At 59.3% G+C, this 14590-nt stretch overlaps 1 protein-coding gene across 18 annotated transcripts in view; it reads left to right on the top strand.

Moving 5' to 3' along the window:
- The window catches only part of MICAL3 (microtubule associated monooxygenase, calponin and LIM domain containing 3), a 156363-nt gene that overhangs the window by 116579 nt on the left and 25194 nt on the right, over positions 1-14590 (top strand). For 14 of the 18 annotated variants that reach the window (XM_086402650.1, XM_086402651.1, XM_086402667.1 and 11 more), the window contains 3 exons: positions 8440-8635; positions 10615-10859; positions 13808-13945. In XM_086402650.1, coding sequence (XP_086258776.1) covers positions 8440-8635; positions 10615-10859; positions 13808-13945 — 579 coding nt within the window. Of the gene's footprint in view, positions 1-8439; positions 8636-10614; positions 10860-12040; positions 12122-13409; positions 13428-13807; positions 13946-14590 lie in introns of all 18 variants that reach the window. The other 4 variants (XM_086402663.1, XM_086402661.1, XM_086402668.1 and 1 more) reach the window with 3 other exon arrangements.

Genomic DNA, 14590 nt, shown 5'->3' with positions numbered 1-14590 from the left:
TGTGTCAGGGATGCCCGCATTTCTACCTCCGGCCTGCCTTCTGTGAAGCTTCATGCTTGCCTTTAATCTGTGCTGTTGTGAGTTTTGGTGTGTTTCTTTGTGAGCTGTTTTTATTTAATTGTGTAACTTTGTTTTTTCCGTGAAACTTTGTTTTCTGTGAAACTAAGGTGTTGTGCTTCTAATTTTTTTTTTTAACAAATGTTACCGTTCTTATTTAAGAGAATAAATTCCAAACAATCTTCAGGTTTCTGAGTATTTCTTTTCCTCCCCTTTCTCCTGATTGGAGGGTGGGAAGGGCCCACTCAGGCAGGTCTCAGGAGTAGGCTTGACAACGCTGTGCCTCAGGACGCTCGCTCCGGGGCCAGGTCGGGGGAGAGTGTAGGTGTATTAAAAGGGCGTTTATACCTGAAGTAAAAGGTCCCTGTCAATGGAAAGGCCCCTGTTCTGGGGGTGGGGGAGCGTGGTGGAAGACGTTTGCTTGCTTCATGGAGGAAGATGCCACCTGTGCCCCCCATCCAGTCAGCCTGCATGAAGGCCCTGGGGGGCAGGCAGGTGAGGAACAGAAACTCCCCCTGAGCCAGCGTCTGCTGGGGCCCCAGGCCGCTGTCCTCCTGACGAGCCGGTGCCAGGCCCAGGAGCACGTAGGCACCTCTCCTCTGCTGGAGGCTCTCAGGCGACAGGGGTGGTCCAGGTCTGTCCTCCCGACTCTGTTTCTTTCTGTGACGTGGACCCTGAGCCGGGGGACCGGTTCTGCCTGACCGCTGGAGCCTGGAGGGCTGAGCCTCCAAGACCCTGTCACATTTGCTGTGACCTTGGCGGTGCAGCCCGTGGAGCCGGGCTCAGCCAGTGTGGGTGCTGAATCGGGCCCCGAGAGGGCACCGCAGTGGGGCGAGGGGCACTGAGCACCCCGTCTGCACAGCTGTGCTCTAGGAGACGGGGTCTGGTACGAAGGGCCTCTCCCCTCCACCCTTGGGTGCCTGCACGGCTGCAGCACCTTGCTGGGTCCAGAATTCTTCTTGCTCTTTCTCAGAAATCAGTCAGTCGGGTCTGTCCTGGCCTCTGCAAAATACTGGGAGAGAAAGAGTGGGTGAAGACCCTGGAGAATTCCCTTTGGGTCTCAGTTTCTTCCCGAAACTTCTTGAAACCCAGCCTCCCCTGACTGGTCCATTCTCCGGGAGGGCTCTTGTGTGCAGACGGGGGGACACGGGATAGACCCTGGGTTTCATCCTGCCCTTGAGGGACACACTGGAGACAAGCCCACACACAGCCTTTCTGGGGTGTAGTGACTTGCACAGGGCTTTGGGAAAACTCGTGCCTAGACCCTAGGCCCTTTCGTAGAGCTCTGCAACTTCCCCGAGACTCCCGAACCAGGGCTCACCTTGCACCTCAAGGTCCAGCCCTGCACCCAGTGAGTGCGGGCCTGGAGACCATCCCAAGGACCTGCAGGGATGAAGGCATGGCACTGGGTCGTGCCTCCTGCTCCACAGGTCCCCTGGGGGCAAGGCTTTGCTCCAACCCCGAAGGCGTGGCACTCGGCCGTGCCTCCTGCTCCACAGGTCCTCTGGGGTAAGGGTGCGGGCAAGGCTTTGCTCCAAAAAAGACAGTGATTGAGAGGGCAAGTCTCCCCCTCTCCCACCCACCCACCCCCTAACGCAAGCCGAACAAACTTGATCTCGCCCTTGATGATGTCCACAGGTGAGGTCAGAGTGCCCCCATCACTCACAGACACCTGTTGTTGGTGCAGAGGGCAGTTTGGGGATGCCTTCCGGGGCTGCTGGGCTGTGCAGGTGATGAGCAGGATCTCTGTTACCTCTCGCGTGTCCACCTCTCTCTCTGTCCTCGCCAGCTCACTGTGGACTGTACGTTGACCGCATGAGCCTGTCCCTGGTGTGTGCCTTGCGTTGCTCTTCTGTGCTTGTGTAAGGTGTCAGGGTTATTTCCACCTTGCCACTGCTGTTTCACACTGTCCTGGCCTGGAACTCTGGCTCTTTGGTAGTTGTTTTGTGTTAAGGGGCCCCGGTCTCCAGAAGAGCTCAGGCCCTCCGCTCAGGGACCTGCTTCTCTTGAGTTCCTGCACCTGCGGTCCCGGTGTGCCTGGGCCTCCATCACAGCCAACTCCCTGAGAAAACTTGGCCCCACCAGGGGCCCTGTAGACCCAGGCTGCCAGGCGAGGCCCGGAGCGCCGGGAGGACCTGGGCCTCAGACACGTGACAGCATCGGGGCTGTTTCCATGCAGAGGCCCAAATAAGCGTGTGTCATTCAGCTCTCGTGTTCTTCCACGGTGGTGAACCCGCACATCCTTGGAGGTGAGTTCCCGAGAGGGCGACCCTCCTGGGATTAGGTGGCTTCTCCTGTAAGTGTGAGTCGGGGGACCTGAGGGCAAAGAGCCTGAGACCCCGAAGGGGAGCAGTACGGCTGAGGTGGTCCCAGCACGGCTACAGCAGCCTGTTTACTCTTGTGTCCCTGTTTTCTAGAACCGAGTCAGGATCTAGAAGAATCTCCAGGTAGGAGAGACCCGTTGTGAAATTTCCCTCCCAGCATTTGCCATCAACAGACTTCTCTGGGTCAGTAGATTCTTCCTTTAAAAGAGAAGGTTTTACCCTTGGTTCGGTCTCCCATGGGTCACTCTGCACCAGCTCCCTGCCTGTCTTCAGTGAGGCAGAGCTTTCTTGGGGACCTCAGTACTGCTGGAGGCCCAGCCCCAGGGGGAGCGGGTGCAGGTGTGGGCAGCTGGCCCCAGCGTAGGCTGGAGCCCTGGAGCTGCAGGGCTCGGTGGCTGCCACGAGCTGATGGCTGTGCTCCCTGCGGCTGCAGACACCATGCCAAGGGCTGTGATGTTTACAGCCAGGATGGCCCACGTCTGCCCTGGAGTCCCCGTCAGATAAAAACAGAGTGAAGCTTGGCGCGTCAGGCTTCCCCAGTGACTGTACCGGTCAACCTGCTGTTGGAGCTGGTGTCACAGAAACTCAGAGCACAGTTCAGGAGGACTTGTAATGTTGATGCAGCAGGCATGCAGCACTTCCATGTGCCAGGCGCTGTCCAGACGCAGCACTCCCCTGTTGCTGTGAGGAAGGCAGCATTTTGCAGACTGGATCGAGGCCACGTAACCAACCCGGGCAGAGCCGGTGGAGTCTGCACCCAGGACACAGTGCCACCTCGGCACTGCCTGGCCTCCAGCCTCAGCTCGTCTGCTGGGGAGAAGGAAGAGCTGCGTGTCGGCTCCGCAGAGATGACTCGTTAAAAGACATTCCTGAGCGCCCTCTGTCATCCGTGAGCGTGTGTTTGGTTATTCCCAGGAAATACATGTTTAGCTTTTTAGCAGTGACCCCCACCCCCTGGCTGGGGATGTGCCTTTGCAAAGAGAGTGGATTCGAGAGCCAAGGGTATTCATCCCGGGCGTGTGCAGGGGGTGGCCAGAAGAGACTAGGCAGGAAAGCAGTGGCATTGAGCCAGCTTCTGTTTTCTCCGTATCAGCTCTCTTTGATGAATTCTAATGAAACCAAGCCTGAAGTCGTGTCAGTGAGAATAGACCCGGACAGCCTCTCCCCGTGGCCCTCCGTGGAGACTCTCCTGCCTGTCAGTCCCAAAGAGACGGGCTTGTATTCAGGGGGATGATCAATGCTGCTCCCTGAGCCCCGGTTTCTTCTCAAGGGTGGTGGAGCTGATATACTGCTTTACAGTTCTCAGCAGTGGCCCGGCCTGGCCCTGGGTGGGGTTGGCTGAAGGAGAGGGAGAGACGGGGTCTGCCTGATTCTGTACTGACAGTTGGAGCAGAATCATCAGGACAGGAAACACTGACCTCCTTACCTGTCTTGAGTTTGGGCCCCTCCGGACTCCACTCACATCAAATGACCCTGAAACCTGGCTGAGCAGGGAGCGTGCATCATTGCCATCTGGGCTTTGCCGTGTCGCGTCAGCTCGGGTTGGCACACGAGCACTCAGAGGCCCGAGCATATTAGGCCCAGCTGCAGGCAGGCGTGCTGCGACGGGCCTTGCAAGCCCGCAGAGGATGTTTTGGGAAATGGAAAAATGAAGAGAGCTGGGCACACAGTAAATGAAGCAGTGTTTTTCCACATCGTGTCTCCAAGTCTGGTTTTCTCCCTGGGCTAGTGAGCGGACCTCCTGATGTACCTGTGGGCTTCTGTTCCCCAGGCCCCACGCTGGAGGGCCAGGTGGGTCTGTGGGCAGCCCTTGTGTAGACGGTAGGGATGGACAGTTCCTGTGAGCCGGGCCATACCGGAGAACTGGGAAGGGTGGGGTGCTGTGCCCAGCGCGTGGGCTTGTGCACCTGGTGTGGCCCTTCCCAGGGGTGGGAGGGCTCCACGCACTGCCCTCTGGGGTCAGGATGCCTCACCTGAGCAGCAGAGGGGAATGTCTGAGCTCACCGCTCCGTCCTAACAACCTTGCCTGTCGGGCTGCGGTCCAGCGTCTGGTCGGCGGCTGGCCCCTCGAGCACGAGGTTGGAGACAGTCCCTTGTGACTTCCAGGCAGCGCTCCGGGCTCGGTGCTGTTGATGTTTGGGTAGATACTTCTGTGCTGCGTGTTGTCGGCTGTTTGTAGAATCCATGGATGTCAGGACCCCTTCCCAGGTTGTGATGTTGCCAGACGACCCCAAAAGAGAAGGTCATCTGGTTGACAACCACCGTTGTAGCCTAGAGTCAGAAGTGAGCACAGGGTGCATGCGTGAAATCAGCTTCCACAAGGTCGTTCCCTGTGGGAGACCAGGCGGAGGGCGTGTGAGAACCAAGGCAGTGATGCGGGGTCTCCACCCGGGCAGGCTGTCAGCCCACCACCCCGTGTGCGAGCAGGCACTGCAGACACTGTCAGATGTTGAGGACACCTTCTGGAACAGAGGTCCAGAGGTCTTTCATGACCAGTAGTGGACCGCCCTGCACCCTGGAACACGGTCATCAAAGAACAGAGCCGGGCTAGGGGACACGTGCAGAGAAGACACTGACTTGGGCTCCAGCCCTGCGGCCTGTCACCCTACCATCTCTGGTCGATGGTCTGTCTGAGGTTCAGCTTTTCCATCTAATGAAGTTAGAAAACGTGGACAAAAGGTTCCCTGCTCCCCTTACCTCACAAGGCTGTTGTCAGGAGCAAATAAGCTAGAACACATGGAAGCTGGTTGATCTGACAGGATTTGGGGACAATCAGCCATGATTGTTCGCAGGGCTTCCAGAAAATGCTGGGGTCATCAGAGTAAGCGTGAGTTCAGGTTGTTTCTGCTGACTGGGCGATGCATCCTGCAGGGTGAGGACCGCACGGCGCACTGGGCTGTGTTCCCAGACGGCAGAGGTTTGGAGCAACAGAACAGTGAGAAGGGCCTGCTTGTCTGGGCCTGGGAGCTGGCCGGCATAGCACGTTAAGTCCCTGCAGGGCTTGGCTAAATTTGGCCTTGCGTTTTTCTCAGCCTGCATGGATAGGCTGTGAGGTCACCTGCTGACTCTGTGACCACCAGAGGCTCTTCACTATAGCAACAAAAGGAAAGCAGTCACAGATGGAGTTTAGTGAAGCTGAATTTCAGCACCCACGTGAGAGTCAGAGGAACAGCAGAGTCACAGCTTCTCAGGAATGGGGCTTGGGCTGCACTCACGGGGACTGGGGGTGGTCTGGCTCCACCCACAGCCTGTGCCCCAGGGCCTTCTGTGCCGCCTCCCGGCCCCTGCAGAATGGAGTCCGCACTGGACGGTGCCTCATGGTGCCCAGCTGGCCGCTGGGAAGGGCTTTGTGCTCGCTCCCGTCAGCCTCACAGGGCCCCTGACCAGTCTCCAGGCTGGTCGGCAGACGAGAGCCTGTGTTTCCGACGGTGGTGGTGGGTCTGCTGCTGGAACTTGGCTCATTTCCAGAAACAAATCTTGGGCTACCTGGGGGGAGGGAGATGTTGTCTTCAACAGGAGCCTGCTGCAGAGCAGAGGGCCTTTCGTGGAAGGTGGGGGTGGGGGTGGGCAGGTTTGTCCCTGTGATGGCTGGATTACGGGCAGTTTCTTAAAAAATGTGCCCAGGGGCACAGACGACTGGAAGTGCTCCACATCAGAGGGTGCTCCCCTTCCCAAGTCCCCATCCCCATTTGAGGTGTTCTCAGGGGGTAGTTGGCGTGATAAAGATGCACTTGAGCCCTGGGGGCCTGCAGAGGGTGCCCAAGGCAGGGGGAGGAGAGAGGTCTGGGCCGGGCTGACCTGTGGGGCCATCCTTCTCTTTACCTGCTGCGTATGTGATTAGCTGCACGAGTGGCTTGGTGGACAGATCGCTTCCCTTGGAGAGATTGCTTCCCTTGGACAGATCACAGGGGCTTTCCTGTTTTGTGGGTGGCCCCTGTGACACCCGCGTGTGCACAGGTGTGTGGAGGTGGGTGGCCAGGTGGGGAGGCAAGAGTTTCAGCTAGAGCTCGGCTGTCAGGGACTAAAGAGCACCAGCCAGCCCCAGTGTGCTCATCACAGCTGCAGCTTCCCACAGGCTGATGCAGCAGGTGGTTGGGCCAGGCCAAGGTTCACCTGTGAGGTGTTCCAGCACAGGAAAGACGTGTTAGCTAGAGAGCTACACGGAGCCCTGGGACGGTCTTTTAGTGGACACCAGGGTATGTGCCTTAGAGAGAGTGACATGTGCCAGGATTCCCACGTGCCTGAAAAGCACCCATGGGAGATGCTGCAATAATAGCAGCAAAAGGAATTTAACTAGAAAACTAACATGAAAGCAAAAGTTCCCTGGGATCCTGCAGCCAGGGCGCATAGGGCAGGCTGTCCCCTCCCACCGGGTGGGTCTCCTGGGACCACTCTGATTCATCCCTGTCGCGTTTCCCCTGCTCGGTCCCTCTGTTGCCTCTGACTCCTGGCAGTTCAGTGTCTCCCCCTTGCAGCCACACATTCTTTTCTCTGTGCCTCACGTAAGCATACGGTCACCCCGGACGGACAGGTAGACAGTTGGTCTGTGAGGAGCGGTTATCAGTCCTGTCCTTCAATCTTTCCTCAAGTTCTGAGCTTCTCTGGAAGACCACCTGTCCCCCGAGACTGGCAGTGTGCCTTCACCAGCCAAACCCAGTGTCATTCTGTAGAGCCTGGGGTGTCGCAGAAGCTGGGCGCCTGCCCTGGCAGGGTGTGAGCCCCATGGCCTGCCTGCCTCCACCCGGGGTCCCTTTGCTGTGCTCTCCCTTGGCTTTCTGTGTGCAGTAACTGCTATTTGCAGTCCAGGGCAAATGGATACAGGAGACCCGTACAACTCAGCAGTGAAAAGGTTGCTGGACCTCAAGACGTATCCCCTAGCTCCCGTGCAGAGTGCTGCCGTGTGCATGGCGAATGTAGTAGAGGAGGGCAGTGTACACGGGCATGGGGAATGCCCCTGTGCGCGTGCACGCGCGTGTATGTGTGTGTGAATATAATCCCCTTCACATGCACAGTAACCCTGGGCACGGGGCTGTCCTCATTGAGGATCAGGAAATGCACTCCCTGTGTCGTGTGTTTTTCCTAAGATCTTTCAGCCAGTCGCTGGCAGGGTCCAGTGTCTCGGTGGGTCTGTGTGACTGCATCCACACGCAGCGTCTTGTCACAGTGGGCACAGGCAAGAGTGGTCGGGGGCCTCTTTTGCCCGAGCATGGGGTCACAAGGTGTGTCAGGGCATGTGAGGACGGGGGTGGGGTGGAGGGGGCGTGGCGGCGACTTCGGACATCTGAGCCCTTCAGAGTCCACATGCCCAGCGCAGTCCTCAGAGTTCTTCACAAAGGAATGCTACAATCTAGAAAGCACTGCCGTGGGCCTCCCAGAGCAGCAGCCGACCCAGGCAAGGTCGTTAGTGATCTTCAGACCATGGACGCAGGGGTGCTGGGAACAGGCAGTCCAGAGTGTCCACACATAACTGCACAAATCTGCTTATTAATTCCAAAGGGGAAAGGTCCTTCTACAACACAGAGCTGACAAGCACCAGCTCAAGCAAGCTGTCTAGCTGGCATTACCAGGAATGAGGGGGCCTGACTGTTCTGTGTGGGTGCAGTCGCCCATGCAGGGGGGCCCCACAGAACAAAGAGCCTTTACCATGAATCTCAACATGAGACAGACAAATGCGCGGTCACACCGCAGCACAGCTTCCCTGGACCCCCCATAGACCAGCCAGATGCAGCGCTCGAACCTCAGCGGGATCCTGGACCGAGGGGTGGGGGCAGTGGGAGGACTCTCCCCTCAACAGGCTGCTTTCCCTAAGGTCTGGCCTGGCCTCTCCCCGCAGCCAGTGTCCACTGCTCCCCAGGCTTTCCTGCAGGGAAGATGGGGGCTCTTCTGCACGTCCCCATGCACACCAGCCTCCTCTGGGCTCTGCGGGCCCCAGCCTTGGTGACCAGTGTGGTGTCCGGCTCCCCAGCTTCGCAGGACGGCTGCCCCTCCTTCCAGGGGAAGGCTCCTTCTGTCGTCCCCATCGCTGACCCTAGCACTTTGCTTCTTGCTTGTTGTGCAGGCCCAAGCGTGAATGGCCTGGAAGAGCCGAGCGTCGCCAAGAGACTGCGGGGCACCCCAGAGAGGATTGAGCTGGAGAACTACCGGCTGTCGGTGCGGCAGGCGGAGGGGCTGGAGGAGGTGCCCGAGGAGACGCAGGCCGAGCACAACCTGAGCAGCGTGCTGGACACGGGCACGGAGGAAGACGCGGCCAGCAGGTCAGCCTCTGGGGACCGCTGCCTGCGGGGGGCGCTGCGGAGCCCTGGGTCTGCGTGCTGGCTGTGACCCTTGACAAGCAGGTCGTGTGGCCTCCCTGTCTGTCTCCTTGTCCGATGTGCTGTGAGGAGCCTGGCCAGACTTGAAGGGCTGCTCCAAGGGCCCATGGACCGTGAGGCCTGGGAGGAACTGTCTGTCTCCCCTCTGGCCTTCACAGAGGCAGGGGATGGGCTTGCCTGCTTCTCGTCTCTGGAAGCACGTGGCGAGACCACTCAGAAAGGGACTGAGAGCCTGTAGCTTGTGGCGAAAGGTGAGGCTTGACCTTTCTGCCCAGTTATTTATGCCGTGTGCGTCCCTTGCTCTTCTTCACGGTCCTTGAGCTGCTGCAGCTTTGAGTAGAACCTCATCATGCTGGCCACCCTCGTGACATGGCCCAGGGATGTGCTGCCCTGAGCTCCCCCCGACCCCTACAGAGAACTGCAGCCCACGACTGGGGTCCCAGAGCGCTCGGCTCGAAGGAAGGGCAGCCTGGCCTCCGCTCTCCCACCTGAAGTTGTATAAATTGACCTGAGGTTAGGGATGAGCACAGGGGGCATTCTTACCCTGATTTCCTGTTTTGGAAGATGTTAAATGACAAGCACGGGGTTGCTCAGTGTTGTTAGTTAATAAGAAAGTAAACAAATGAAGTCACGGTGATGAGGCAGAAACCGTAGCTCAGTCAACACTGAAAGCTAATCAAACTCCAGAGGGCACGCGTTCTGTGGTCCACAGTCTTAGTTGTCTGTTGTTAACTGCCTCGCACCGACCCTCACCCACTTCAGTTATCGCCACCCTGTCTAGTCCTGGTGTTTGTGTCTTGTCTCCCTCGAGACTTAGGATCTTTTCTGTGGCAGTTTAGTGTTAGTGCCCTAGGAAGGGCATTGTGAGCAGAAGACACTTGGTTAGTTTTAGTGGCACGAATGAATGAACGCATGAATGGAGGAGGATTCACCTGATTGAGCTGAGCAGTGAGGACCTGCTTTTTTCTTCCTGATCTACTAACTAAACTTCAGTAGGTGCTCAGAAGCATTTGCTGAATGACAGAATGGCTGTAAATGGGTAAAACAAGCTAGTGGATGGCTGGAGGACCCACGAGTAGCACAGGCGTGGTGAAGTCAAGTACATCTCCCACTCCACAGCTCACCCGACAACCAAGTGTTCACACCCCCTTCCTAGCGTGGACAGGGCTGTCGTGGCAGAGCCATTTGCCCCGTGAGGGCTTAGGGGAACACAGCCCAGGAGACCACCCTCGCTTCTGACCCAGCGGAAGTGACAGCCTTCCCCCATCACCCTTGGGTGGGGTGTAATTTTCTATAAAGATGATGATACAGAACCCTCTGAGGGGCTGTGCTCACAGCTGTGCTCAGGCAGAGCCACTCTCCTGGTGCTGACACGCGGCGATACCCTCAGAGCCTCCGGGTTCACGTTCCCTCTCGGGGGTAGTTGTGGTTGAGCCCAGGCTCCAGGTCAGCTGACGCTGTGTGACTCAAAGCCTTTGCCCCAAACTGCATTCTAGACTCTCCACCCTGACTGGAGGCCGCAGGAAGTCAGACTTCCCCCGTCAGGCGGGGCACTGAGGGCTTAGGGTCTCCCTCCCAGACACAGGCAGCTGGGCTGGGCCCTCGGAGTGAGGTGGGGCATGCTTATCCCTGGGAGCGGGCACCCGGGCCCGGCCCTTGGAGCGAGGTGGGGCATGCTTATCCCTGGGAGCGGGCGCCTGGGCCCTCGAGCAGTGACTGTCTCTTGCAGGGCGGGGAGGCTTGCACAGGCAGCCCGAGCGCCCTTCTTGCCCTCTGCTTCCCCTTCTGTCCCCTGTGCGCTGGCCCCTGAGGCATCCTCTGTCCCATCCTGCCCTGCAGTGGGTGGCTGCCTTTCCGGCTCCTCTGCCTGTGCCCCTGGCCTCCAGACGTCTCCTCACTGGATTCTCTGGTCGTTCCCACAGCAGTTCGGAGTCGGAGATGGAGGAAGAGGAGCCTCCGCTGCCCACCTCGGACCTGGGCGGCGTACCCTGGAAGGAGGCTGTGAGGATCCATGCGCTCCTGAGAGGGAAGAGTGAAGAGGAGCTGGAGGCCTCCAGGAGCTTCGGGGCCGGGGAGGAGGAGGAGGAAGACGAGGAGGACGAGGAGGAGGAGGAGGAGGAGGAAGACGAGGAGGACGAGGAGGAGGACGAGGACGAGTCTAGTGAAGGTCAGTGGATGCCCTCTCCTCCTGACCCTGACGTCAGACCACAGTGTGGGGGTGGGTTTCTGTGGCCGGGGACCCATGACGGATGCCTCTCTCACAGGCCTTGGGGGACCCATGACGGGCCGTCAGGTAAAGCTGGACATGGAGGTGGGCAAGAGCATCCTGAAGCTCAAGTCACTGGTCTTCCTTTCCTCTTCCAGCCGAGGGAACTTAGCTTTCTGGGGTTCCCTGGTCCTGGGTGTCGGGGGCTTCAGAGCATCGAGGAGAGGGCCCCCAGGCAGGCTCACTCATGGAGTGTGGGGACGTTCTGGGAGTCGTGTCCTGGCGGGTCGGTCGGGCTGGCTCTGAGATGCCTCGTGGGGCACTCGAGGTATTGGTCCCGTCCCGTCGGCTGTGTGTGTGAGCCCGAGTGGTGACAAGGAGCTCAGAGGACCGTTCCCCCATGCCGGCTTGCCCTGGGTCTGGAGTGGTGAGCAGGGGCCAGGCAGGCAGAGACCAGAGCCCCTGGGGACTCGTGTCTGTTAGGGTTGTGCTCTCTCTCCAGGCATGTGGACAAGGCACGAGGGTGTGACTCCTTGGCCTGGAGCCTGGCCCCCAGGGCTGGCCCTCTATGGCTTTGGGACCTCTGCCCCGCGCGGAGGTCCCTGTGCTCGGCGGCCAGTCCCAGCCCGGGGACTGCAACTCAGTGAGGGCCGGGCGCTGGCCAGGCACAGTGCGAGTTACTGGGGGTCCTTGGAGCGCTGTGTGTCCCCTAGCCGGCGACCCATGATAGATGAGGCAGGGCTTCCGTGGGCATGTGGGCACCCCTTGGGCCCAGGTCCTCCTGCAGGCCTCCCTCCCTCCCACCCGGAGGCCAGGGTGGGGCTCCAGGGTGTCCTTTGGGGCCTGAACACCCGTCATGTGAGAAGTTGGGGGAAGCAGCGTCCGGGGTTCCTTCAGCTGCCGGCCTGCCTGCAGAGCTGATGGCCTGGGGTCAATCCAACGGGACTGCGAGGGCACAGCCTCCCTGGAAGGTCCCTTGGTGGCTTGTAGCCCAGACACAGCTGAGGGTCAGGGTGTGTCCCCTCTTCCCTCCTGAGACCTGACTTCCTGGATGTGGAAGTAGGGCTGGGCTTTAGCTGGAGGAACCGGGGGTGACGCTTCTCTCTGTCCTCCTCCTGTCTGCCCCCATGGTGCTCCCGCAGAAGGAGAGTACTGGCCCTGGGACAAAGAATGCTTGCAAGGCCAGCTCCTACAGGGGGATGAGGACCTGAGTGCAGGTGAAGGTACCCCTGCTGCCTCCGCCCTGCCCCCAGGAGCAGGTCCCACGTGAGAAGGGGGCTTTCCTAGAGTGCAGTGGTAGGAGAGGCAGCCGCCCCAGGCCCGCCCTACTGACCCCTCTTGCCCCTTGTACGCCTGCTGCCTGTCCTCCATCCAGTTAAGACTCTGCTCCTGCTTTGATGTGAGCCACTCACCTCACATCACAGAGTGCCAGAACCCCTCCCCATGCCCAGGCAGTGTGTCTCCAGGCCCCCCGGCTTGGTGGGACCCGGGCAGCTCCAGGGAGAAGCCTTACTGTCTTTCTCTGCTTGCCTGGAAGCTGGAGGAGGGGCCTGCATCTCCTCTTGGACTTGTCCTGGTCTGGAGATGCAGCCCATCCAGCTCCGCCAGGGACCCTCAACCCCTGAGAAAGCCCTTAGCAGCCAGCAGCTCCCAGGAGAGACCATGCCAGCCCGGCCCAGCGCCCCTGCCCACATCTGGTGGCCTTGTCGGTGGCCTCTGCCCCAAGCACTCTTCCTGTTGCTTGAAAGTTAGGAGGTTGTGGTTCTTGTGGTGAAGCCAGATTGCCCTGGTAGACTGCGGAGAGGCCTTCAGATCAGATGCTGCTGAAAAGCCACCCTCCCTCTTGTGGTCCCTCTCCCCAACGTTGCTGGCTGTCCCCTGTTTTGACCCCAGCGTATGGTGTGGTCCTAGTACTGACAATGCAGAGCCCGCAGGGTGGGCATGCACGCGTGTTCCTTGGACGCCAGCAGCAGGGTTCTCACCTGGCTGAAGAGCTGGGTCTGGTGTCCAGGGGGGACCAGTGGGCCCCTAGAGGAGAATCAAGGGAAAGGGCTTTGACTGCAGAAAAGGCACAGAGGGATTGGACTCTTGCTCCTGTGAGCCCCTGAGCTGTGGTGGTCTGCGGGACGAGCCCCGCCTGCCTTCTCCCTGGCTGCAGCCCCTCTGAGCCCACCCCTACCGCAGCCCAGCGTAGAAGGGGCAGAAGGCGACTGAGAGCCCCGCGGAGTCATGTTGCGCCTGTGTGAGCCGCTGGTCCCTGCAGGACGGCCCGGCCGTCCACATCTGTGTCCACGCGGCAAGTGGCAGTGGGCACGGGCTTGGTGGCCTTGGAGCCACATGTGTGAGAGGCTGGCCTTGCAAAGGCCAGTCGTGACCTGCGCTTGGGTCCCTTAGAGGCAGTTGAGGTGGTAAGAGCGGCAGAGAGGAAGGGGCTCTGCACTGGACAGGGAGTAACACTCTTCATGGACGACAGTTAGGCTCCAAGGGGTGGGGTCTCAGTGAACGAGTAAGAGTCAGGGGTGTGTGTGTGTGTGCGCGCGTGTGCATGTGCGTGCACTGTGGCTCCAAGGGACAGAGTCACACTGAACGAGAAGTCGGGTATGTGTGTGTGTGTGTGTGCACTGAGGCTACAAGGGGCGGGATCTCACTAAACCAGGGGCGGGTGACACTGACAGGTAGGAGGTGTGTGTGTGTGTGTGTGTGTGCACGCTCACTGGTTCTGATTTTGCCTGCCTCTGCTTCACACTGATCCTGGCAAATATGGTGACTTTTCCTCTGTTTCCTGTCCTGTGGTGTCTGTTCCCTCCATCCCTGGACTGTTGACATTCCCCTGGCTTCCTTCCTTCCTTCCTCCCTCCTGTCCTCTCTCCCTCCCTCGCCTTCTCCTCCCCTGGAACCTGGTCCCCTAGTCGGGAGCCCAAGGAGGCTGCAGCAGCTGCTGAACCCGGCCGACCCCCTGGAGATCCAGGCCGACGTGCACTGGACGCATATCCGTGAGAGCCAGGAGGAGCGAGCGGCACTGGCGCCCAAGTCCCCTCTTCCCGGAGGTAACTGCTCGGGGTGCAGGGCCCCGGGCACCTCCACCCGCTTCCCCTCGGGCTGCAGAGCACTCTCCTGTAGGGCAGGGCTGCCCGGCTCCACGCAAGTAAGAGCCAGCGAGGCGTGTCTGCTTCCTGGGCTCTCGTCAGTGGGGGGAGAGGGGGTTCTCCTCTGACTGGAAACAGTGGGGTGAACTTGACCTTGGAAGAACTGAGAATCTGCTGCCTTTGCCCTGTGTCACTAGGTAGGGCTCCTCTTTGTCCACTTGCGGGAACGTCCTCGCTCTTCTTCATGCTGTGTGTCTGGGTGTGAGTGTGCGTGGACAGAATGGGGTCAAGGGACCATATCTCGGAATAAAATGAAGTCTTAAGAAGACATTTGTGTCAGGGAGGCCTCTGAAGCAGCGTCATTTCCAGCTCTGGGTTTTAGGGGAGGCACTCTGCACCCCACAAGAGGATGACGATGACCCTTGTTCTGGCTTCTTCTAAGGAACAAAAGGGAAACCTAGGGAGCGCTGGGGGCACCCTTCTCCATGCCCCAGCCTCGACGTGCCCACCTCGTGTCTTCCCCTCTGTCTCTTGCCCTTTTGTTTCCGTCTTTGCGTTCAGTGCCCACAGGGACCAATGTCTTTAACCATTTTTGCAGCCACGTAA

The sequence above is a fragment of the Bos grunniens genome, chromosome 5 (assembly GCF_055505025.1).
Source record: "Bos grunniens cultivar Pamir isolate PY7600 chromosome 5, Bosgru_T2T1.0, whole genome shotgun sequence".
NCBI classification, from domain to species: Eukaryota; Metazoa; Chordata; class Mammalia; order Artiodactyla; family Bovidae; genus Bos; species Bos grunniens.
This window is presented reverse-complemented; position numbering and strand designations above follow the sequence as displayed.